Below are 16111 nucleotides of genomic sequence, written 5' to 3' on the forward strand. Positions count from 1 at the left end.
TCAATTTTAGGACCAATATTGTTTTCCCTGTATATGTTACCTCTAGGCCACATAATTCGCCACCATAACATATCATTTCACTGCTATGCTGATGACACACAGCTGTACCTCTCAGTCAAACCAAGCATGCTTAACAAGCTAACTGTACTGCAGGATTGCATAGCTGATGTAAAAGACTGGATGTCTCAGAATTTCCTACAGCTTAACTCTGACAAAACAGAAGTCCTTTTCATTGGCCCTGACAAAGTCTATAATCATGCTAAGACTTTTCTTGGAAATTTAGCCTCAAATAACAAGACTACAGTACTTCTAGAAACTTAGGGGTTTTATTTGATACAGATTTAAAATTTGACCAACATGTAAAACTCCTTGTGCAGTCCTGTCATTATCAACTGAGAAACATTTCCAAAATCAGATCAATGCTTTCTTTAAAGGACACAGAGAGAATTATACATGCATTTGTCTCATCTAGACTTGATTACTGCAACGCCTTATTCACCTGTTTAAATCGTCATTCCATCTCTCGTTTACAAACTGTTCAGAATTCAGCAGCCAGACTTTTGACAAAGTCTAAATTTAGGATTTGAATTTGATTTTAAAATCCTCCTTATTACCTATAAAGCATTACATGGTTTGGCACCTGACTATTTAACAGATTTATTAACCCCCTACTGTCCAGCTCGGCCCCTCAGATCCTCCAGCCTGGGACTTTTAGTTGTTCCAGAAAGTAAACTGTCAACTAGGGGTAACCGATCATTTGCAGTTAGAGCACCCAAGCTTTGTAATAGCCTCCCTTATAATATCAAATCTGCAGCATCTGTGGCTGTTTTCAAATCTAGTCTAAAGACCCACTTATATAAAATTGCTTTCCTTAAATAGTGAATGATTCCACTCATGTCTCTGCTAATTTATTATCATTATTATCATTTCTGTTTGTTTATTTTGTCTTGGGTACTATACTGTATACCTTTTCTATTTTCTTTTTTATATATATTTAGTTAAGTTTGTGTTTGTAGTTTGGTAGTTTACTATTTTATCATTTTTATTATTATTATTATTACTATTATTATTATTATTGTTGTTATCATTACTATTGTTTTGTTTTTTGCTTTGTTTTGTTTGTTTGTTTGTCTGTAGAGCACTTTGTGCTTTGTGCTTGAAAAGTGCTATATAAATAAATGTTATTATTATATTATTTTATTATAGTGACATAAGGTGACACTCCCACTTATGCAGACCGGAACTGTCCCGTTTTGCTCCCATAGTAACGAATTACGTTGCTCTATCTTGCTAGTAATCAAGGATCTTTGATGTGCCTGACTTAGGAACAATACAATTCTACAACACAACACTAAAATGGGCCCTTGGAGCTGGGTCCTTATACAGAATGGAGATTAGAACTATGAGATCATACCTTGGAATTTAAGTAATATTGAAACAGTTGCTGAATATTACTTTGTTGCATTAGTTGTTATATTTGAAGGTGTTTTATTAAGCTATTTTTGTTTCACCCCCTGAAACAAAAAGTTATAATTATTCTAGATCTCTTAAACCTAGGTTCCTCTCTGATGATGGGGTGTGGGGCATTTGTGTCATTGTGCCATTATAAACTTTGATACCAAGCTGATTATATAATAACTGCCGGAAATATAATTTAATGATATTGTTGTATAACTTTGTTAAGAATGTTATACAAATCAGAAAAAGTTGGGACATTGTGTAAAATGCGAATAAAAACAAAATGTAATAATCCTCAAATCTCATAAACTCATATTTAGCTGCAAAAAGGACACAGGCAACATATCAGATGTTGAAAATGACAAATTTGACTATTTCATGGAAAATGTATGTTTATTTTGAATTTGATAGCAACATGTTTCAAAAAGAGTTATGACTGGGGCAACAAAATGCTGGAAAAGAAAACAAAAGGAGGAATATTTCACAACAAATTAAGGAAACTGGCAACATGATTGGGTATGAAAAAGAGCATCCCAAAGAGGCAGTCTCTTAGAAGTAAAGATGTAGGGGTATTCATCACTCTGTGTAAACCTGTGTGGACAAATGATGAAACAATGCAATTTTAATACTTCTTAACATGAAATTATGGAGAATTTGGGGAGTTCTATATGTATCTTTAGTACATATTATTAACATATTATCTCTAACATATTTAGAGAACCCAGAGACATATTTGCAAACAAGGGATAGAGCTGAAAAACAATATTGGAGGGCTGTGGTGTTTTGGACCTCAGATGGCACTGCATTAAAACCAGACCTGTTTTTGTGGGCTCAGGGAAACTTCTGATCTGAACCATTGTCTATTAGCACAGTTTGATGCTCAATTCAGAAATGCTAGTTCTGTAATGCTACAGAAATACCACAGTCTTATCTGGGCCTGATCTTGTTTAAAACGGACTGAGGTAAAGTGGAAAAAGGTCCTGTGGTAGACCAATCAAAATTTGCAATTCTTTTTGGAAATCATGGACTCATCTGGACTAAAGAGGAGAGGGCCTATCAAAGTATTCAACATGCAGCTTATTTTAGTGCTCAGTTCGAAACCCAACATCTATGACTGTGGAATTCTGAATGATGTACACAGTTTTGGAGCAACATATACTGCCATCCAGGCAATGTCTTTTCAAGGAAAGACCTTGAATATTTCAGGAAAACAATGCCATGAATTCTGCAAATATTTTACATTATCCATAGAGGAAGAGTCCAGGTGCTAAAATGGCCTGTCTGCAGTCCAGACCTGTCAAATTAGGTGCATCATGGAATGAAAAACATGATTAAGAATACCCCATACTGTTGAGCAAATGAAATCCTGTATCGGGCAGGAATGGGATAAAATGTCATTCTCAAAACTCTAGCTACTGGTCTCCTCAGTTCCTAAACATTTACAGAATTTTGAAGAGGTGAAGCAGCACAGTGGTAAACATACTCCTGTCCCAACTTTTTTTAAGAACATGTGGCTGGCATCACTTTCAAATTTTTTCATTTTCAACATTTGATATGTTGTCTATGTCCTTTTTGCTGCTAAATATGGGTTTACGAGACTTGTATATTATATCATTCTGTGTTTATTTGCACTTTAATTTCTTGAATTTCCCCTGGGGATCAATAAAGTATCTATCTATCTATCTTTACACAACGTCCCGACTTTTTCTGATTTGGGGTTGTACATTTGCACGAATAATTTTTAATATATATTTTGGACATCTGCATAAAGTTAAAATTGTGATAAGTTGTCCCTTTTAGGACCTCATTCTTTTCATGGTTCCAAGTTGTCTGTTTCTCTTTGAATCTTGGATGTCATTTTGTATAAACCTACAACTGGAAAAGGACATCGTAAACAAAATTTTATAACATTACCATGGGCCAATGAACCATTACAAACATCCTTAACTCTGTTGTTGAAAAGGGACAACAAGTGTGTTTTGAATGGGTAGGTTCACCGTCCTTTTCACCCAAATTGCCCCGGTCAGGATGAGCCGAAGTTCATCTATGCACCATTTAAGACTGCATCTACATCATTCTGTTTGGGACGCAGTGGGACTGATGGAATGGGGCATTTCCACAATGGGGGAGATAGCAAGTGTTTTATTGTATAAAGACAAGATGTCCTGTGATGGCCTCTAGAAAGAGCCTTGCATGGACAATTTAAAGACATGAAGGCAAAAATGTCTTGCGGTGGTAGTGGTATAGCCTTTCAACTCTGCTGGAGGCCAAGTGTTCCAAAGTGTTCCTGTTCCAAAGTGTTCCAAAGGTCCGTTCTGTATTTGTAGGGCTGGAATGAGTCAGGCTAAGAAAATCAGTCGTGTTATTGGTATTTGGAATGCCTGGGCCATTGGAATCTTAAAAAAGAGGGCTAAGTCTGAGAGCTAAGTCTGCTCAAAACTGGTTGGTTGAGTGATGGTGCATATGCAGCGATGCTCTCTGCGCTGTCTGTGGCTGACCCCAGTCCTCTGTCAGTGGCTGTGCAGATAGGGCACCCATGATTAAGCCGTATCCAGACAGGAAAGCATTAGCAATGAGTAACCACCATTGACTACAGGTGAAATAACCATTGGCAACGTGAGACATCACACTTCAAAGTCAAAATAATTACAACTTCTGAGGCAATGGGTGACGAGCCAGCCGTTGGCTGTGTGTACGAAGCTCTACTGTTTACTGTTAGCCTATGCGCTAATGCGTACTCCATCTCTGTGTTTTTGTATACAATTGTGTCATTAGCGTGTTTGTTGAAACAGATGCAGTTAAGTCATCACAGGGCGGTCTTAAAGCCCCCAAGGCCTAGATGTGAGAGAGGAGAGGACTGGAGGGGCAGAATGAGCGCAGACTGGAGACTTGCGTCAAGAACCTCCAGTTGAAAGTGTCCGTCAGTCAGCTGAGTGCTAAGATTCTGTTTTATCTGAACTGAATTTACGGCTTCTCATGCGTTCATTTCTATTCCAAAAAAGTTTCAAACCCATAATTGTAAACAGGGATCATAAAAGATGTCTAGTTCAACTGTACAACAGATATATATACACACACAAATGATCAGAAAATTGCGTGCGCACATGCACACACACACACACACACACACACACACACACACACACACACACAGGTGTTTCCCAGACTCCTAACATTTAACAGGCTCATTGTAACAGAATAGAGATTGAGGAGTTCTTAAATCAAAGCAGGACAGATATATCAGGCCAGGCCAGGCGTCTGCAGCCTCTTCTTTTATTATAAAGCCCAGCTTTGATCCCATCACTCCTGTCTCATTCAGACGCACTGATGGATAGCCCCAGCTCATGTTTAGCATTCTGCTGTGGTAATTGCCCACTGTTGTTGAGCTCTTATTAATGTTCCGTAGATGTGCAGGAATACTACCCTGGAAAATCCATTTGAATTGTCTTTGCGAGACACTCTGGCAATGAGTAATGATGCACGTTACTTTTGCCACTTGTATCGCCAGGAGCCAATCACATCGGTGTATCTGATATTGGGGGGCCAAAGGCGAGCTAAACAGATGACAGTCGTAGTGTTATCCAATTGCGTCGAAGTCCGGAATCAGTCAGTAAACATTGGTCGTATAGTCTTATCCAATTGCGTGCAGTGAGATTTTCAAATGCATGCTTGGTGCCGCCCCTCGAGTTAGGCCATTACATTATTCGTGGCCAGACCCTTAATCTTTCTAGATTACCAGGGTCTGGAATCTCCAGGCTACAGGAATACTCCTTGTGAAATGTGATTTACAGAATGTTTCTCCCTCTTGTTCTCTCACAAACCCACATACACAATGTAAACACACACACACACACACACACACATTCCTTTAACATCAATCTGATAATTTACTAATTTAGTATACTGTATATATTGTATGCTTTTAATCTGACAGGATAGTGGAGAGAGTGACAGGAAGTGAGTGGGAGAGAGAGACTCGAACCCAGTCCCCATGGACACTTGGACCCGAATGTGGTATGGGCGCGCGCGGTTACCAGTTGTGCCTCAGCACCCCCAATTTATGTCAAATTTACGATGATTTTAATCCTCGGGGGTTAATGTATTTCCTCTTGCATTTTAGGCCCCTTGTCCTCTTGTCTAAATCTGAGTGTGGTAGTAAACATGTACTTCTGTGTGCTATCTGGCTGTAAAATAATGGTTTTACTGAAGCCGTAGATACTTGTGAGGTCCATTGTATTTCAAGTTGTTGAGAAATGATTCTATAATGACTCTGTGATGATGTGAATTAGGGTGTGCATGTGATTGAGACAAAGTGACGTAAGGGTTAAATGACTCACAGTGCATCACAAAGACAATAAATATTGCTGGGCCAAGGGTAATCACAAAGGCAATAAATATTACTGGGCCAAGGGGAATTGTTAGCTTACTTTTGCATAACATCAGTACATAAGTGTTTGAGTGAGCTAGTTAGAACAGTTTTGATTTCACATGCATCATGAAGTTTTGTACGAGGATGTGGCTGGAAGCTTCAGAGTGGTTTGGATATTCTCCGAACCAATTCTTCAGACACACTGATTTCATCTATAGTGACACAGATAACAGTGCTCACTGGTGTTGTTCATGGCTATCTCTCCAACATCAGCAGTGAGAAAGAGGGAAGGAGGGGCCCAGTAGACACACACACACACACACACAGACAACCATACACAGAGAGAGAGAGAGAGAGAGAGAGAGAGAGAGAGAACCCCAAACACACACACATACACACACACACACACACACACACACACACACACACACACACACACACCAACATCCACATGCCCTCGTCCTATGGCTCACCCTGAGCTGGCACAGCACCCCTTTCTAAAATAATCAGCTCTCTTTTATGTTGCTGCACTTTGCCTTAAGTATGCCTTTTGCTTGGCTCTGCGTCCCATGGCAGATGTGTTTTTGCAGTACGTGTTGTGAAAATGTGGTTCTAATGCTGGCCCTCTTTGATGCTAATTTGTTCCATTCATTAAAGCGTTTTACCACTTCTATTTTTTCCCCCCAAGTCACAATCTGTTTACAGAGTCAATGGGGGGGGGGGGACTCTTCTGTGAAGTGAAATCTCAAGGGGGTTGAGGCACTAAGGACTTCGTAAGTGTGTACGTGTATAGGCCTATTTGTGTGTGTATACATATACACACACACACACACACAAACACACATAGATGGAGTGAGTGAGTGAGGTTTGGGGGGAGATGGAGAAGAAGAGGGGACAGGACAGACTTTGTTGTTTGTGTCCATGTCCTCGCTGATGAGTATTTATTGCTCATTAAAGTGAAGGGAGACTTAAGCTGAGGTCATGTTTTAAGTGGCGACACCTGCTAGCACAAACAGCTGAGTAATGGGCTGCCAGTGCACTAAGTGTGTGTTTGTTGTGTCTGTGTGTGAGTGTGTGCATATGAAGAATTGGACAGCTATATCGTTCAAGGAATGTTTGCACGCATGAGTAAATAATCTGTCAGTGCACTAAGTGTGTGTGTGTGTGTGTGTGTGTGTGTGTGTTTCTTTGTGCGTATGCACAAACAGTTATGCCATTCAGGGAATGTTTGCATGCATGAGTAATAATCTGTCAGTGCAGCGTATGTGTGAGTGTGCGTATACATGCAGCTATACCATTCAGGGAATATTTGTACGCACGCGGATGCATGTAGATAGATAGATAGATACTATCTATCTATCTATCCTTTAGTTGAAGCTTTTGCCCAAAGTGACTTGCATACAAAACAAAACATTAGTGTAGTAGTAAATACTACCTTGCATATGATACAAAATCTCTTCTGCTCACTGAACTATCTTGTCAAACTGGTTAGTTTAAAGCCAGGCCATAGTATCCATTGGTTATATTGTCCCATTGTCCATATAGCCAGCACTGATGTGGCTTTGAGGCTCATGCTGTATATGCTCTAGTTCCTGGAAACTGGAACTCAAGCCAATCATAGTTCCATCAACCAACCGCATATGTTCCTGAATAGTGCCATGTTATCAAACCTCAGCAACCCCTTTACACTTGCTGCTACAGTCAAAGTACAGAGTTACTGAGCGTGCGGTTCTGCAACATTGAGCAGGAACTAAGCGTGGTTGAGGAGTGGCATTCCTGCGGGGCCAGGGTCTTTGCCCTCCGGGCAGATATGGTCCTGATTTTGTGGACAGTAAGCAAACCAAAGGGAAGCTGGGGCTGAAGCCATTCCCACACATAAATCTCACTCTGTGAGACACATTGTGTATGTCATGGTAACTGAGTTGGACAAGTGTTTACCCCCATCAGTCAAGACTTCAATAGAAACCAGAAACACCGTGTACCTTTACACGCAAACAAAGCAGGGAACTTCTGTGAATTCTCTGTTGATTATGGAATATGATAACAAATATATGATGATGCTGTTGGCAAGTGTCCCCCTATCTGGATTCCTGGCCCGTACAGCCTAGCGACCCATCACCTGCCTATGACAACTCTGCCCGGATTCCTGGCCCGTCTGCTGACCCACCACATGCCCCTTGACAACTCCCTTCCCCTGGACAATTCCAACGCTGGACTATTTGAACTTTCTGTCACTAAATCAGGATTAATGAATTATCATACCGGATACGTAATCATCCCACCTCTTGTAACTTTCAGCTCAAGTGCTTTTAACACCATGTCTTATTCTCTACACCTGACTATCATATGCATTTGTCATGTATACAGACCTTACTGTCCTGTACTGACCCTAGGCAGATGGGTCAGGCCCTTGAGTCGTGGATCTGCTCGAGGTTTCTTCCTATATATATCTCCAATTCTAGGGAGTTTTTCCTCGCCCCTGTTAGCCATGGGCCTCTCTCTTTCTTTTCTTTTCTTCCTTTCTTTCCTTTTTTCTCTCTCTACCTACATTCTGTAAAGCGCCATGATACATGTGTAATGTTTTGGCGCTCATTCTGTAAAGCGCCATGATACATGTGTAATGTTTTGGCGCTCATTCTGTAAAGCGCCATGATACATGTGTAATGGTTTGGCGCTCTATAAGCACAATAAATTGAAAATTGAAATTGAAGTGAAGGTTCCTTTTGATGATGTGATAATGAGCTAATTTTTGAAGCACATTTTTTAGATCCGTTCAACATCATTTTCGAATGACTTGCAGAACAACTCACTCCTCAAAGGGTTAAATCTTACAGTCTGATTGTTCTTGGCACCGCAAACTGATGGCATCAGAGGAAGCAGATGGCTAGCTACCTGACTTGTTCTGTCATGCAAGCAGATAAACATTTTTCCGGGTTTGCTTCCTCAATAGCAATCTTGGTTTGTTGATCTTTTAAAACCATTAACTGTAGCAGAAAGTGTGTGTGTGTGTGTGTGTTCTTGGTCCTCGGTGATAATGAACGGTACCTGAGGGACTACCGAAAGCAACATGATTAGTATGTGAGAGGCAGCAAGCAAGAAGGCCAATAGCTGGACACAGTTCTTTTATTTCCTTTCCTCTTGGCCTCTCTCATCCTGTCTCCTGCCTGTCCACTGGTGCACAGTGCATCCTGCTCTGTGTCGATCGACTGGACGCCATGCAATCCGTGTTTACTTTCACATCAAAGAATGTACTGAACGTGCGGCAAACTAAAGGCATCTGGAACGAATACAGAATTTGAAGGGAGCGTCTTTAGCAAATTGTTCGTCTTACTTTTGATCTCTGGTGTTTTGAGAAAAAGAGATATTGCGTGAGAAGCGCGCATATGCGACGCACAGAAACAACTTGAATTAAGAAAAGCAAAATGATGTCTTATGGGGGGGGGAACAACTCACCATCCAGTTTAAACAAGCTCATGGTGTGGGTAAGATGCTCGTTTCATTGACTCGTACTGTAGGTCTGTGGTAAACCCTCCATGGAACAGCCCTCTTTTGGTTCAGCACCACTGTTTAGAGTCTTTTAAAATCGTTTACCTTTCTGGTACCCAGAGAAGGGTCTGCTTATATGTCATTTATATTGTGTGTCATCTTCAAACGTAGTAATAAAACCAATACTCATCATTAGTCATGTCGAGCTGACGCAGACGCGTGCATGTTGTGGTGCAGCAAACGCGTGCATGCAGTGGTGAGCAAAGTACACAAATCCTCTCCTTGAGTAAAAGCAGAGACATTCTTGGGGAAATATTACTCCTGTAAAACATCTAAATTTCCACTTGTGTTAAAGGCGCAGTCTGGAATTGCGCAGGAAGTTGTGTTTATTTATGTTTACGTTTATATTTAAAATGAGTAGCAGACGCTTTTGTCCAAAACAACATACATTATATTTTAACCAATGACCAAACAAAACATGCCAGAGAGGTAGCTCACCCCTCCCTCCAGTATTCTCAGAGAAACTCCACACAGGGTTTTGTTTTAGTTTGGGGGAAAGGCTGCCCCCACTTTGTTTGTTTCCAGTTTTTGGAGCCTGGGCTGCCTACCAGGTTTTTTGACAGTGTACTCACGGAATGGGCAGCTAGCAGATTGTGAGGAGATGATTGCTTAATGTGACAATGACAAGCGTGTGATCGCTAACTGTACCTTTAAAGAACAAAATGACTTGCCTTCAAATGTACTTCATTATCTAGTAAGTCAAGTAAAATCAAGTAAAAGTACTGTGATTTATTATGGCTGTGTTATATTATTATTTTTGTAATCAGACATACCACATTCCCTCTCCTTGTTGATTCTACTAATTTTAGGGCACACAGATCTGTCAATATGAGCTCATTAAATTAGTTTGACACTAATGTCAACTAACATCGTCATGAGCAGTATACCTGTAAGGAAAAAAATTATATTAGGGAGGTCTCAATGGCTCTAAGATTTGAGAACAGGCAAACTTTTAGATTTCAAAATATTTCTTACAAGTTTCAACTTGATATTGTTTGCTGACTGAAAGTGAGTGTGTGCGTCTAGTAAAAACTATTTGTGGTAAAACACAAAGCAAAATTCAATACACAGTAGGAATCCTGTAGGACATCCTGTTGCCAAGGTGGCTCCATTTTCTTTGTGCTTGTGCATCTGTCATATTGCATTGCGGTGTAGACATGTTTTGTTGTTTCAGAGTTAACAATTAAGTAACTAATAAGACATAATCATGGTAACAATTGATTTACTTTAAAGACATACACAATAAACGTTTTTAGTGCTGCCAGATAATATTGGATGGGAGTGGATGTTTCTGGAAGGTGGCTCCATGGAGTTACAGTGATCAAACATCTTTTTTTGATGCTAAAATGCTTCAAGACTGAGCCACAAAACCACCAGAGGAACCGGACTTTACTGCTCGCACTAAGTGCCACATTTCTGGATCCTGATTTCAGAGAAAAAGTCCCAGAGCATTCTGGGAAATGTTTCATTTGAGTCTCCTTCAGAACAATTCTTCTTCCTCTCCCCCTACGGCCCTTCAACTTTTTAAGGGCTCAACATGTGCTTGGCACAGAATATTAAAATACCTGGCAAATTAATATCTGTGAAATCTTTCCAGGTTTCCCCTCGCTCTTGCTCTCTCTCTCTCCCTCCTGCCACAGAGGCTGTGGCTTTCCTCGAGTTCCTGTGTGTCTGTGCATTAGTGAAACCTACCTTGTGAGACCATTTTTATTTTAATTCAGTAAAATTCCACAGTCTCTAAATGCTAATTACTCCCAGACTACAGGCCCACCACTACCTCCTCTTTTCTCTTCAGAGAGAGAGAAAGAGAAAGGGTATGCGTCGTTCCTCCTCTAACGTGGACCAGATTTCAGCCAGCTTTCCTCATTAAACAGACCCACTGATGAAAATCTGTTTATTTATCTCTAAGGCATAAAAAAACAACACGCTGGCCTTGTGTTGTAAGATGTTATCGTTAATCATCCTCAAGCGTTGGAGTGATGCCATCACAAACTTCAGCCTATCTAAATTTATTTCCAGGCACAGACATGCACATAGCACATAAGGCTAGATCCTGACACTCAGGGGTGTCCGTACAACAGTGTGGTGGTTTTATAGGTCATGAAATTGAAGCTAACTTTTGAAACACTGATATTCTCCTTCTCTCTTCTCAGATCCAAATGGTGGCAATGGAAAAAGAAAGAAAAAAGGTACAGCTCCCACAGCCCATAAAAAGACACCATATTTAGCTTAAGAAACAACATTGTACCACATTTGTACAGACAGTTTGTGTGTGTTTAGGAAGGCATACATTATACATTTAACCCAGATTTGTGCAGCATTTTGTCGGTTTATAAAAAGACACCATATTTAGCTTCAGAAACAGCATTGTACCACATTTGTACAGACAGTTTGTGTGTGTTTAGGAAGGCATATACATTGTACATTTAACCCAGATTTGTGCAGCATTTTGTCGGTTTATTTTGTTTGAGTTTAAGATCACAAGAAATGAATTTACAGCTATCTCAAAACTTCTTGGTTTTTTTTCTTGGGTTCTACCACCGTGTAACCTGTTTCCGTTGTCATCCCCCGATAGGCAAGAAAGGGCCTCCAGGTGCCCCTGGTCCACCAGGCCCTCCTGGGCCTCAAGGGCCCCCGGGTATCCCTGGCATACCAGGCATCCCCGGCACCAATGCCATGGGACCCTCTGGACCACCGGGTCCCCCAGGGCCGGCCGGCCCCCCAGGGCCACAGGGTCCGCCCGGGCCCCAAGGTTCGTCAGGTACGAAACGATCACGCTCCAAGCTCGCCACTGACTCCACAAACTCCACATCCTCCTCTTACAGAAGTGGTGAATATTACTCCTTACCATCTCCTGTACTAATGAACAGGGTAAATGTATAACTGACTGTTGCACGTATCTTATTGTACCTCATGTTGTTTGCCTCCAGGGGGAAATGACAAGGGCCGGCAGAAAGACTTTCAGGTATATTTGACTTGGTAAATTCATGAACTTGCCGAAAAGTTATGTTACAATAAGCTGTGAGAGAATGTTAGTGTGAACAAATGAAAGTTTTTTTTTGTCTGTTCTAGTACCTTTGCATGCTTTTACCTATGTTCATTTGTATCACAAAGTTCCAACAGTGGCCACTAGGTGGTGGTCTCTTAAAGATCTTTATTTGCTTTGTGCCCCACAGCCAGCCGTGGTTCATCTTCAGGGGCAAGAGACCACGATACAGGTGAAGGAAGGTAAGAGTTAACTTTTAGAAACCTCTTCAATTACGCAGCAACTTCTCTCTTTTGCTTATGACACACAGGGGAACTCTTTGGGTAACACTGATGAGCAACATTGGGAGAACAAAAACCTTTATCTGAACACTTGAGTTGATTTAGTATCAAAGGCTTTTTAGATGTTCTGTACAAATGCAAGGCCTTCTCTGCTTTCGTGTTTTTTCCACTCCGCTGGGTCCTGCTGACAGTGTTACCCAACAGCGTTATTTAAAATGTTTCCCAGTTGGCCAAGTTATTGTGTGTTTTGTGATTGTGTAGTATGGTTAAGTTTCAAGTTAATGACATGTCAATGACAGCCAGACAGTGTTTTAAATCATGGGAGAGACCACGGAAGTGTGTGTGTGTGTGTGTGTGTGTGTGTGTGTGTGTGTGTGTGTGTGTGTGTGTATGTACACACGGGCAGGCGGGCGTGCGTGTGAATTTATGTTTGTTTGTGTGTATGTATGTGTGTGTCTGTGTGTCTTAATTCTTATTACGGATGTTGAGTGACTGCATTTTTCTCACACTGAGATCTTTCAGAAGGCGTACTCAGAAACTGGAAAATGATCTCCATGCATCACAAGGTGTTTAAGATGCACTCTCACTCGGGCGAACTGGAGGTGCTGGTGGATGGCACCTACTTCATCTATAGTCAGGTAGAAGTGAGTACGGTCCTTGACCTAACTCCTACTCCCGCCTGCCCTGCATGTCACTGGACTCCCCCTTGGCTTACACAGAAATGATGCAGTGACAAATTGGTAGTGTGGATCTGTTCCCTCAACTGGCATGTAGCACAACTATTTATTTTTTTTCACGTCGGGAATAAATTAGTAGGCTGTATACTTGTATATCTAAACAGAGACAGTGGTTGTAGATTTGTCAGTGAACCCTTCATTTGACATAAGAATAAAGGATGAGGGCTTATTACTTGTTCAAATGAACCCAGCCGTGTTTTTCAATACCAGAACCATCTCCAGTTGTACAGTGGAATTATGCACCTTCTTCTCCTAAAGGGACATCAGTTTAGCATTCCATCCCAACCTCAACAGACAGCAAACATTTGGAGTTGGTCATAGTGGGATCAGAGCTGTTTGATGCATTCGATTCAGAATCTTATATTGCAGTCATTGACAAGTTGTGACCTTAAAGAAACCAAACAAGTGTCTGGAAAAGGCATAGTATTTTGACAGACTATATGAACATAGCTTTGATCTTAAGACACCCCCTCCCCCCACTCATCTCCCTCCAAACATAAAATATGGCCACATCTGTGTCTGCAAACCACAAATGTATGTCGTCTCTGATATGTGGGATTAGTTCGACTAAGGTGAGAAGTTTTCACAGCTGCAGCCTAAAGTCTGTGGCTGTTTCAATTGGGTTCCTGTGTGGGACATTGCGTTAGGACCAGTGTGCGCACTAATACACGGCCAGGGGATTTCAGTATTTATTTTGCACTTTTTAAGTCAAGGGGAGTCTAAAAGCTTATATTTTAGAAGTATAAGTAATGTTAGTAATTTTAAGAGATTACTAATGATAGTTGCTGTTATGTTCCCAATACCATATGCATGCACTTTAGTATCAGCTAATGCAATATTGTTGTTTAAGGTCTTCAGAACTCTTTCTTCAATGTTTATTTCTGGTCTGTGTGTGTGTGTGTGTGTATGCGTGCCCTGCCAGGTATATTACCTGAACTTCACAGACATCGCGAGTTACGAGGTGATGGTGGATAAGACGCCGTTCCTGCGCTGCACTCGCAGCATCGAGACGGGCCAGCGCAAGTTCAACACGTGCTACACGGCCGGGGTGTGCCTGCTCCGCGCCCGCCAGAAGATCTCCATCCGCATGGTGTACGAGGACACCTCAATCAGCATGACCAACCACACCACCTTCCTGGGCAGCATCCGCCTGGGGGAGGCTCCATCTGGCGGGCACGCTTAAATTTAATGAAGGGCACCCACCATTTCCACCCACACACACACCTTTTCCGACCGCAAAACCGCACCCCTTTATCCAGACTCCCAAACCTTCGTCTCTGCCTGTAGGGGATGATCCTAGGAAACCGAAAAAGTCAGTTTATCACTACTCGGTATCGAGACAAAGTAAAAGACACCCCCATCCACCTCCTTCTGCCATTTCCCCTCTCTCACCTCCACCCTCAGACCCTGGGCCAGCACCTCCTCTCCCCTCACCCCATCTGCCGCACACCCAGACTAATCCACGCCCTGGAAGCAAGGAGGGATTCCATACTCCTAGGGCACCATGACGAACTCTTTGGGAATCCTTGACAGTAATCATAAAGTGCTGGTGCCAACTGACGTAATCGAGACGCATGCATGCAATAGCTCGCCAGATAAGGCAACAGTATGTCATGTAACAGTTGCATTGGAGACACCAGAAGATATAAAAAAAAAGGAAATGGTGTAAATTGAGATACACATGTAGGATTCTATAAGTCTACAAATTGTCTACAAATAGTTTGCTCATGTAGACTCATAAGCTATCTCTGAGAATGATGATGGACACCAGTAAACAAGATGATCATGGACACTGGTCAACAAGAATTGATAAAGCCTCTGTGAAGTTAGCATGTAACCATGCCTATGGCCCTGTAGTTCATATTACAACATTTTAGCTCGAAATGCAACCATATAGCCACATACTCTGCCATATAACCAACCACTAAGCCATGTACCTATGTACCTGAAGACAATGCTGTATATTCAAAGAAGTGGTCATGTAACTCAACACAGTCATATAACCCAACATTGTAACTACTCTTGAATGAATATTGCAAAGAGGTCCCACATCAATCAGATTAACTACTAGTCAACATCCACACTAACTTCCGCAAGGCTGTACATGCCAAAAAGGGTCCAGTTGTGTATACTGATGTCAGTTCACATCTGGAAGGGAAATCACAGACGACATGGAATCACAGTGGGTGGTTTAACGGAGCGATATGAGATGTTTGATAAAGAGACATGTTCCCTGTTTTGGGGAAGACACAGGTAACACTTGCAGTCTCTCTGGCCTATTACCCTATTGATGATTTCACATGGACTTTTTTTTTCATTTCTTTTGTGAGGAGCTGTTATCAGATGTAGAAACCTCCCAGATGATTCTGGCGAAAGAAGAATCTATGAGGAGTCATTGTAAGAAGTATATTTGCTTGACGCTGTATTAACCTTTGCCTCAATTAAGGGAAGGTCAGAACATTAATTTGAAAGCATTGTTTAGGAGCTTTGAATGTGAACATGAACATTGATTCAGTATGGCGTCAGTCTAAATGCCTACTTCCTTGTAGGCCTCTTAATCTCTGCTATTTTTCTATTGAATCTTCTTACATAGTAATATTTTGAATGTGTTTGAGTGATATTGTAGGTAAATATGGTATATTTGTTATCCTGTTTTGCTGAAAATAATGTACATTTGTAAACTGTATTGTGGGTGTAAATATGTATATAAATAGAATTCTGTTTGGTTGGTTTT

The 16111-nt window shown here is 41.3% G+C and overlaps 1 protein-coding gene across 4 annotated transcripts in view; it reads left to right on the plus strand.

The window, feature by feature from the left end:
• eda (ectodysplasin A) overlaps positions 1–16111 on the plus strand; it is a 44696-nt gene extending 28585 nt beyond the window's left edge. The window contains exons 3-8 of one of the 4 annotated variants that reach the window (XM_042093922.1): positions 11527–11562; positions 11949–12203; positions 12304–12338; positions 12550–12601; positions 13154–13284; positions 14300–16111. In XM_042093922.1, coding sequence (XP_041949856.1) covers positions 11527–11562; positions 11949–12203; positions 12304–12338; positions 12550–12601; positions 13154–13284; positions 14300–14560 — 770 coding nt within the window. In that variant the 3' untranslated portion in view covers positions 14561–16111. The remainder of the gene's footprint in view (positions 1–11526; positions 11563–11948; positions 12204–12303; positions 12339–12549; positions 12602–13153; positions 13285–14299) is intronic. The other 3 variants (XM_042093923.1, XM_042093924.1, XM_042093925.1) reach the window with 3 other exon arrangements.

This window comes from Alosa sapidissima, chromosome 5 (assembly GCF_018492685.1).
Source record: "Alosa sapidissima isolate fAloSap1 chromosome 5, fAloSap1.pri, whole genome shotgun sequence".
Lineage (NCBI taxonomy): Eukaryota > Metazoa > Chordata > Actinopteri > Clupeiformes > Clupeidae > Alosa > Alosa sapidissima.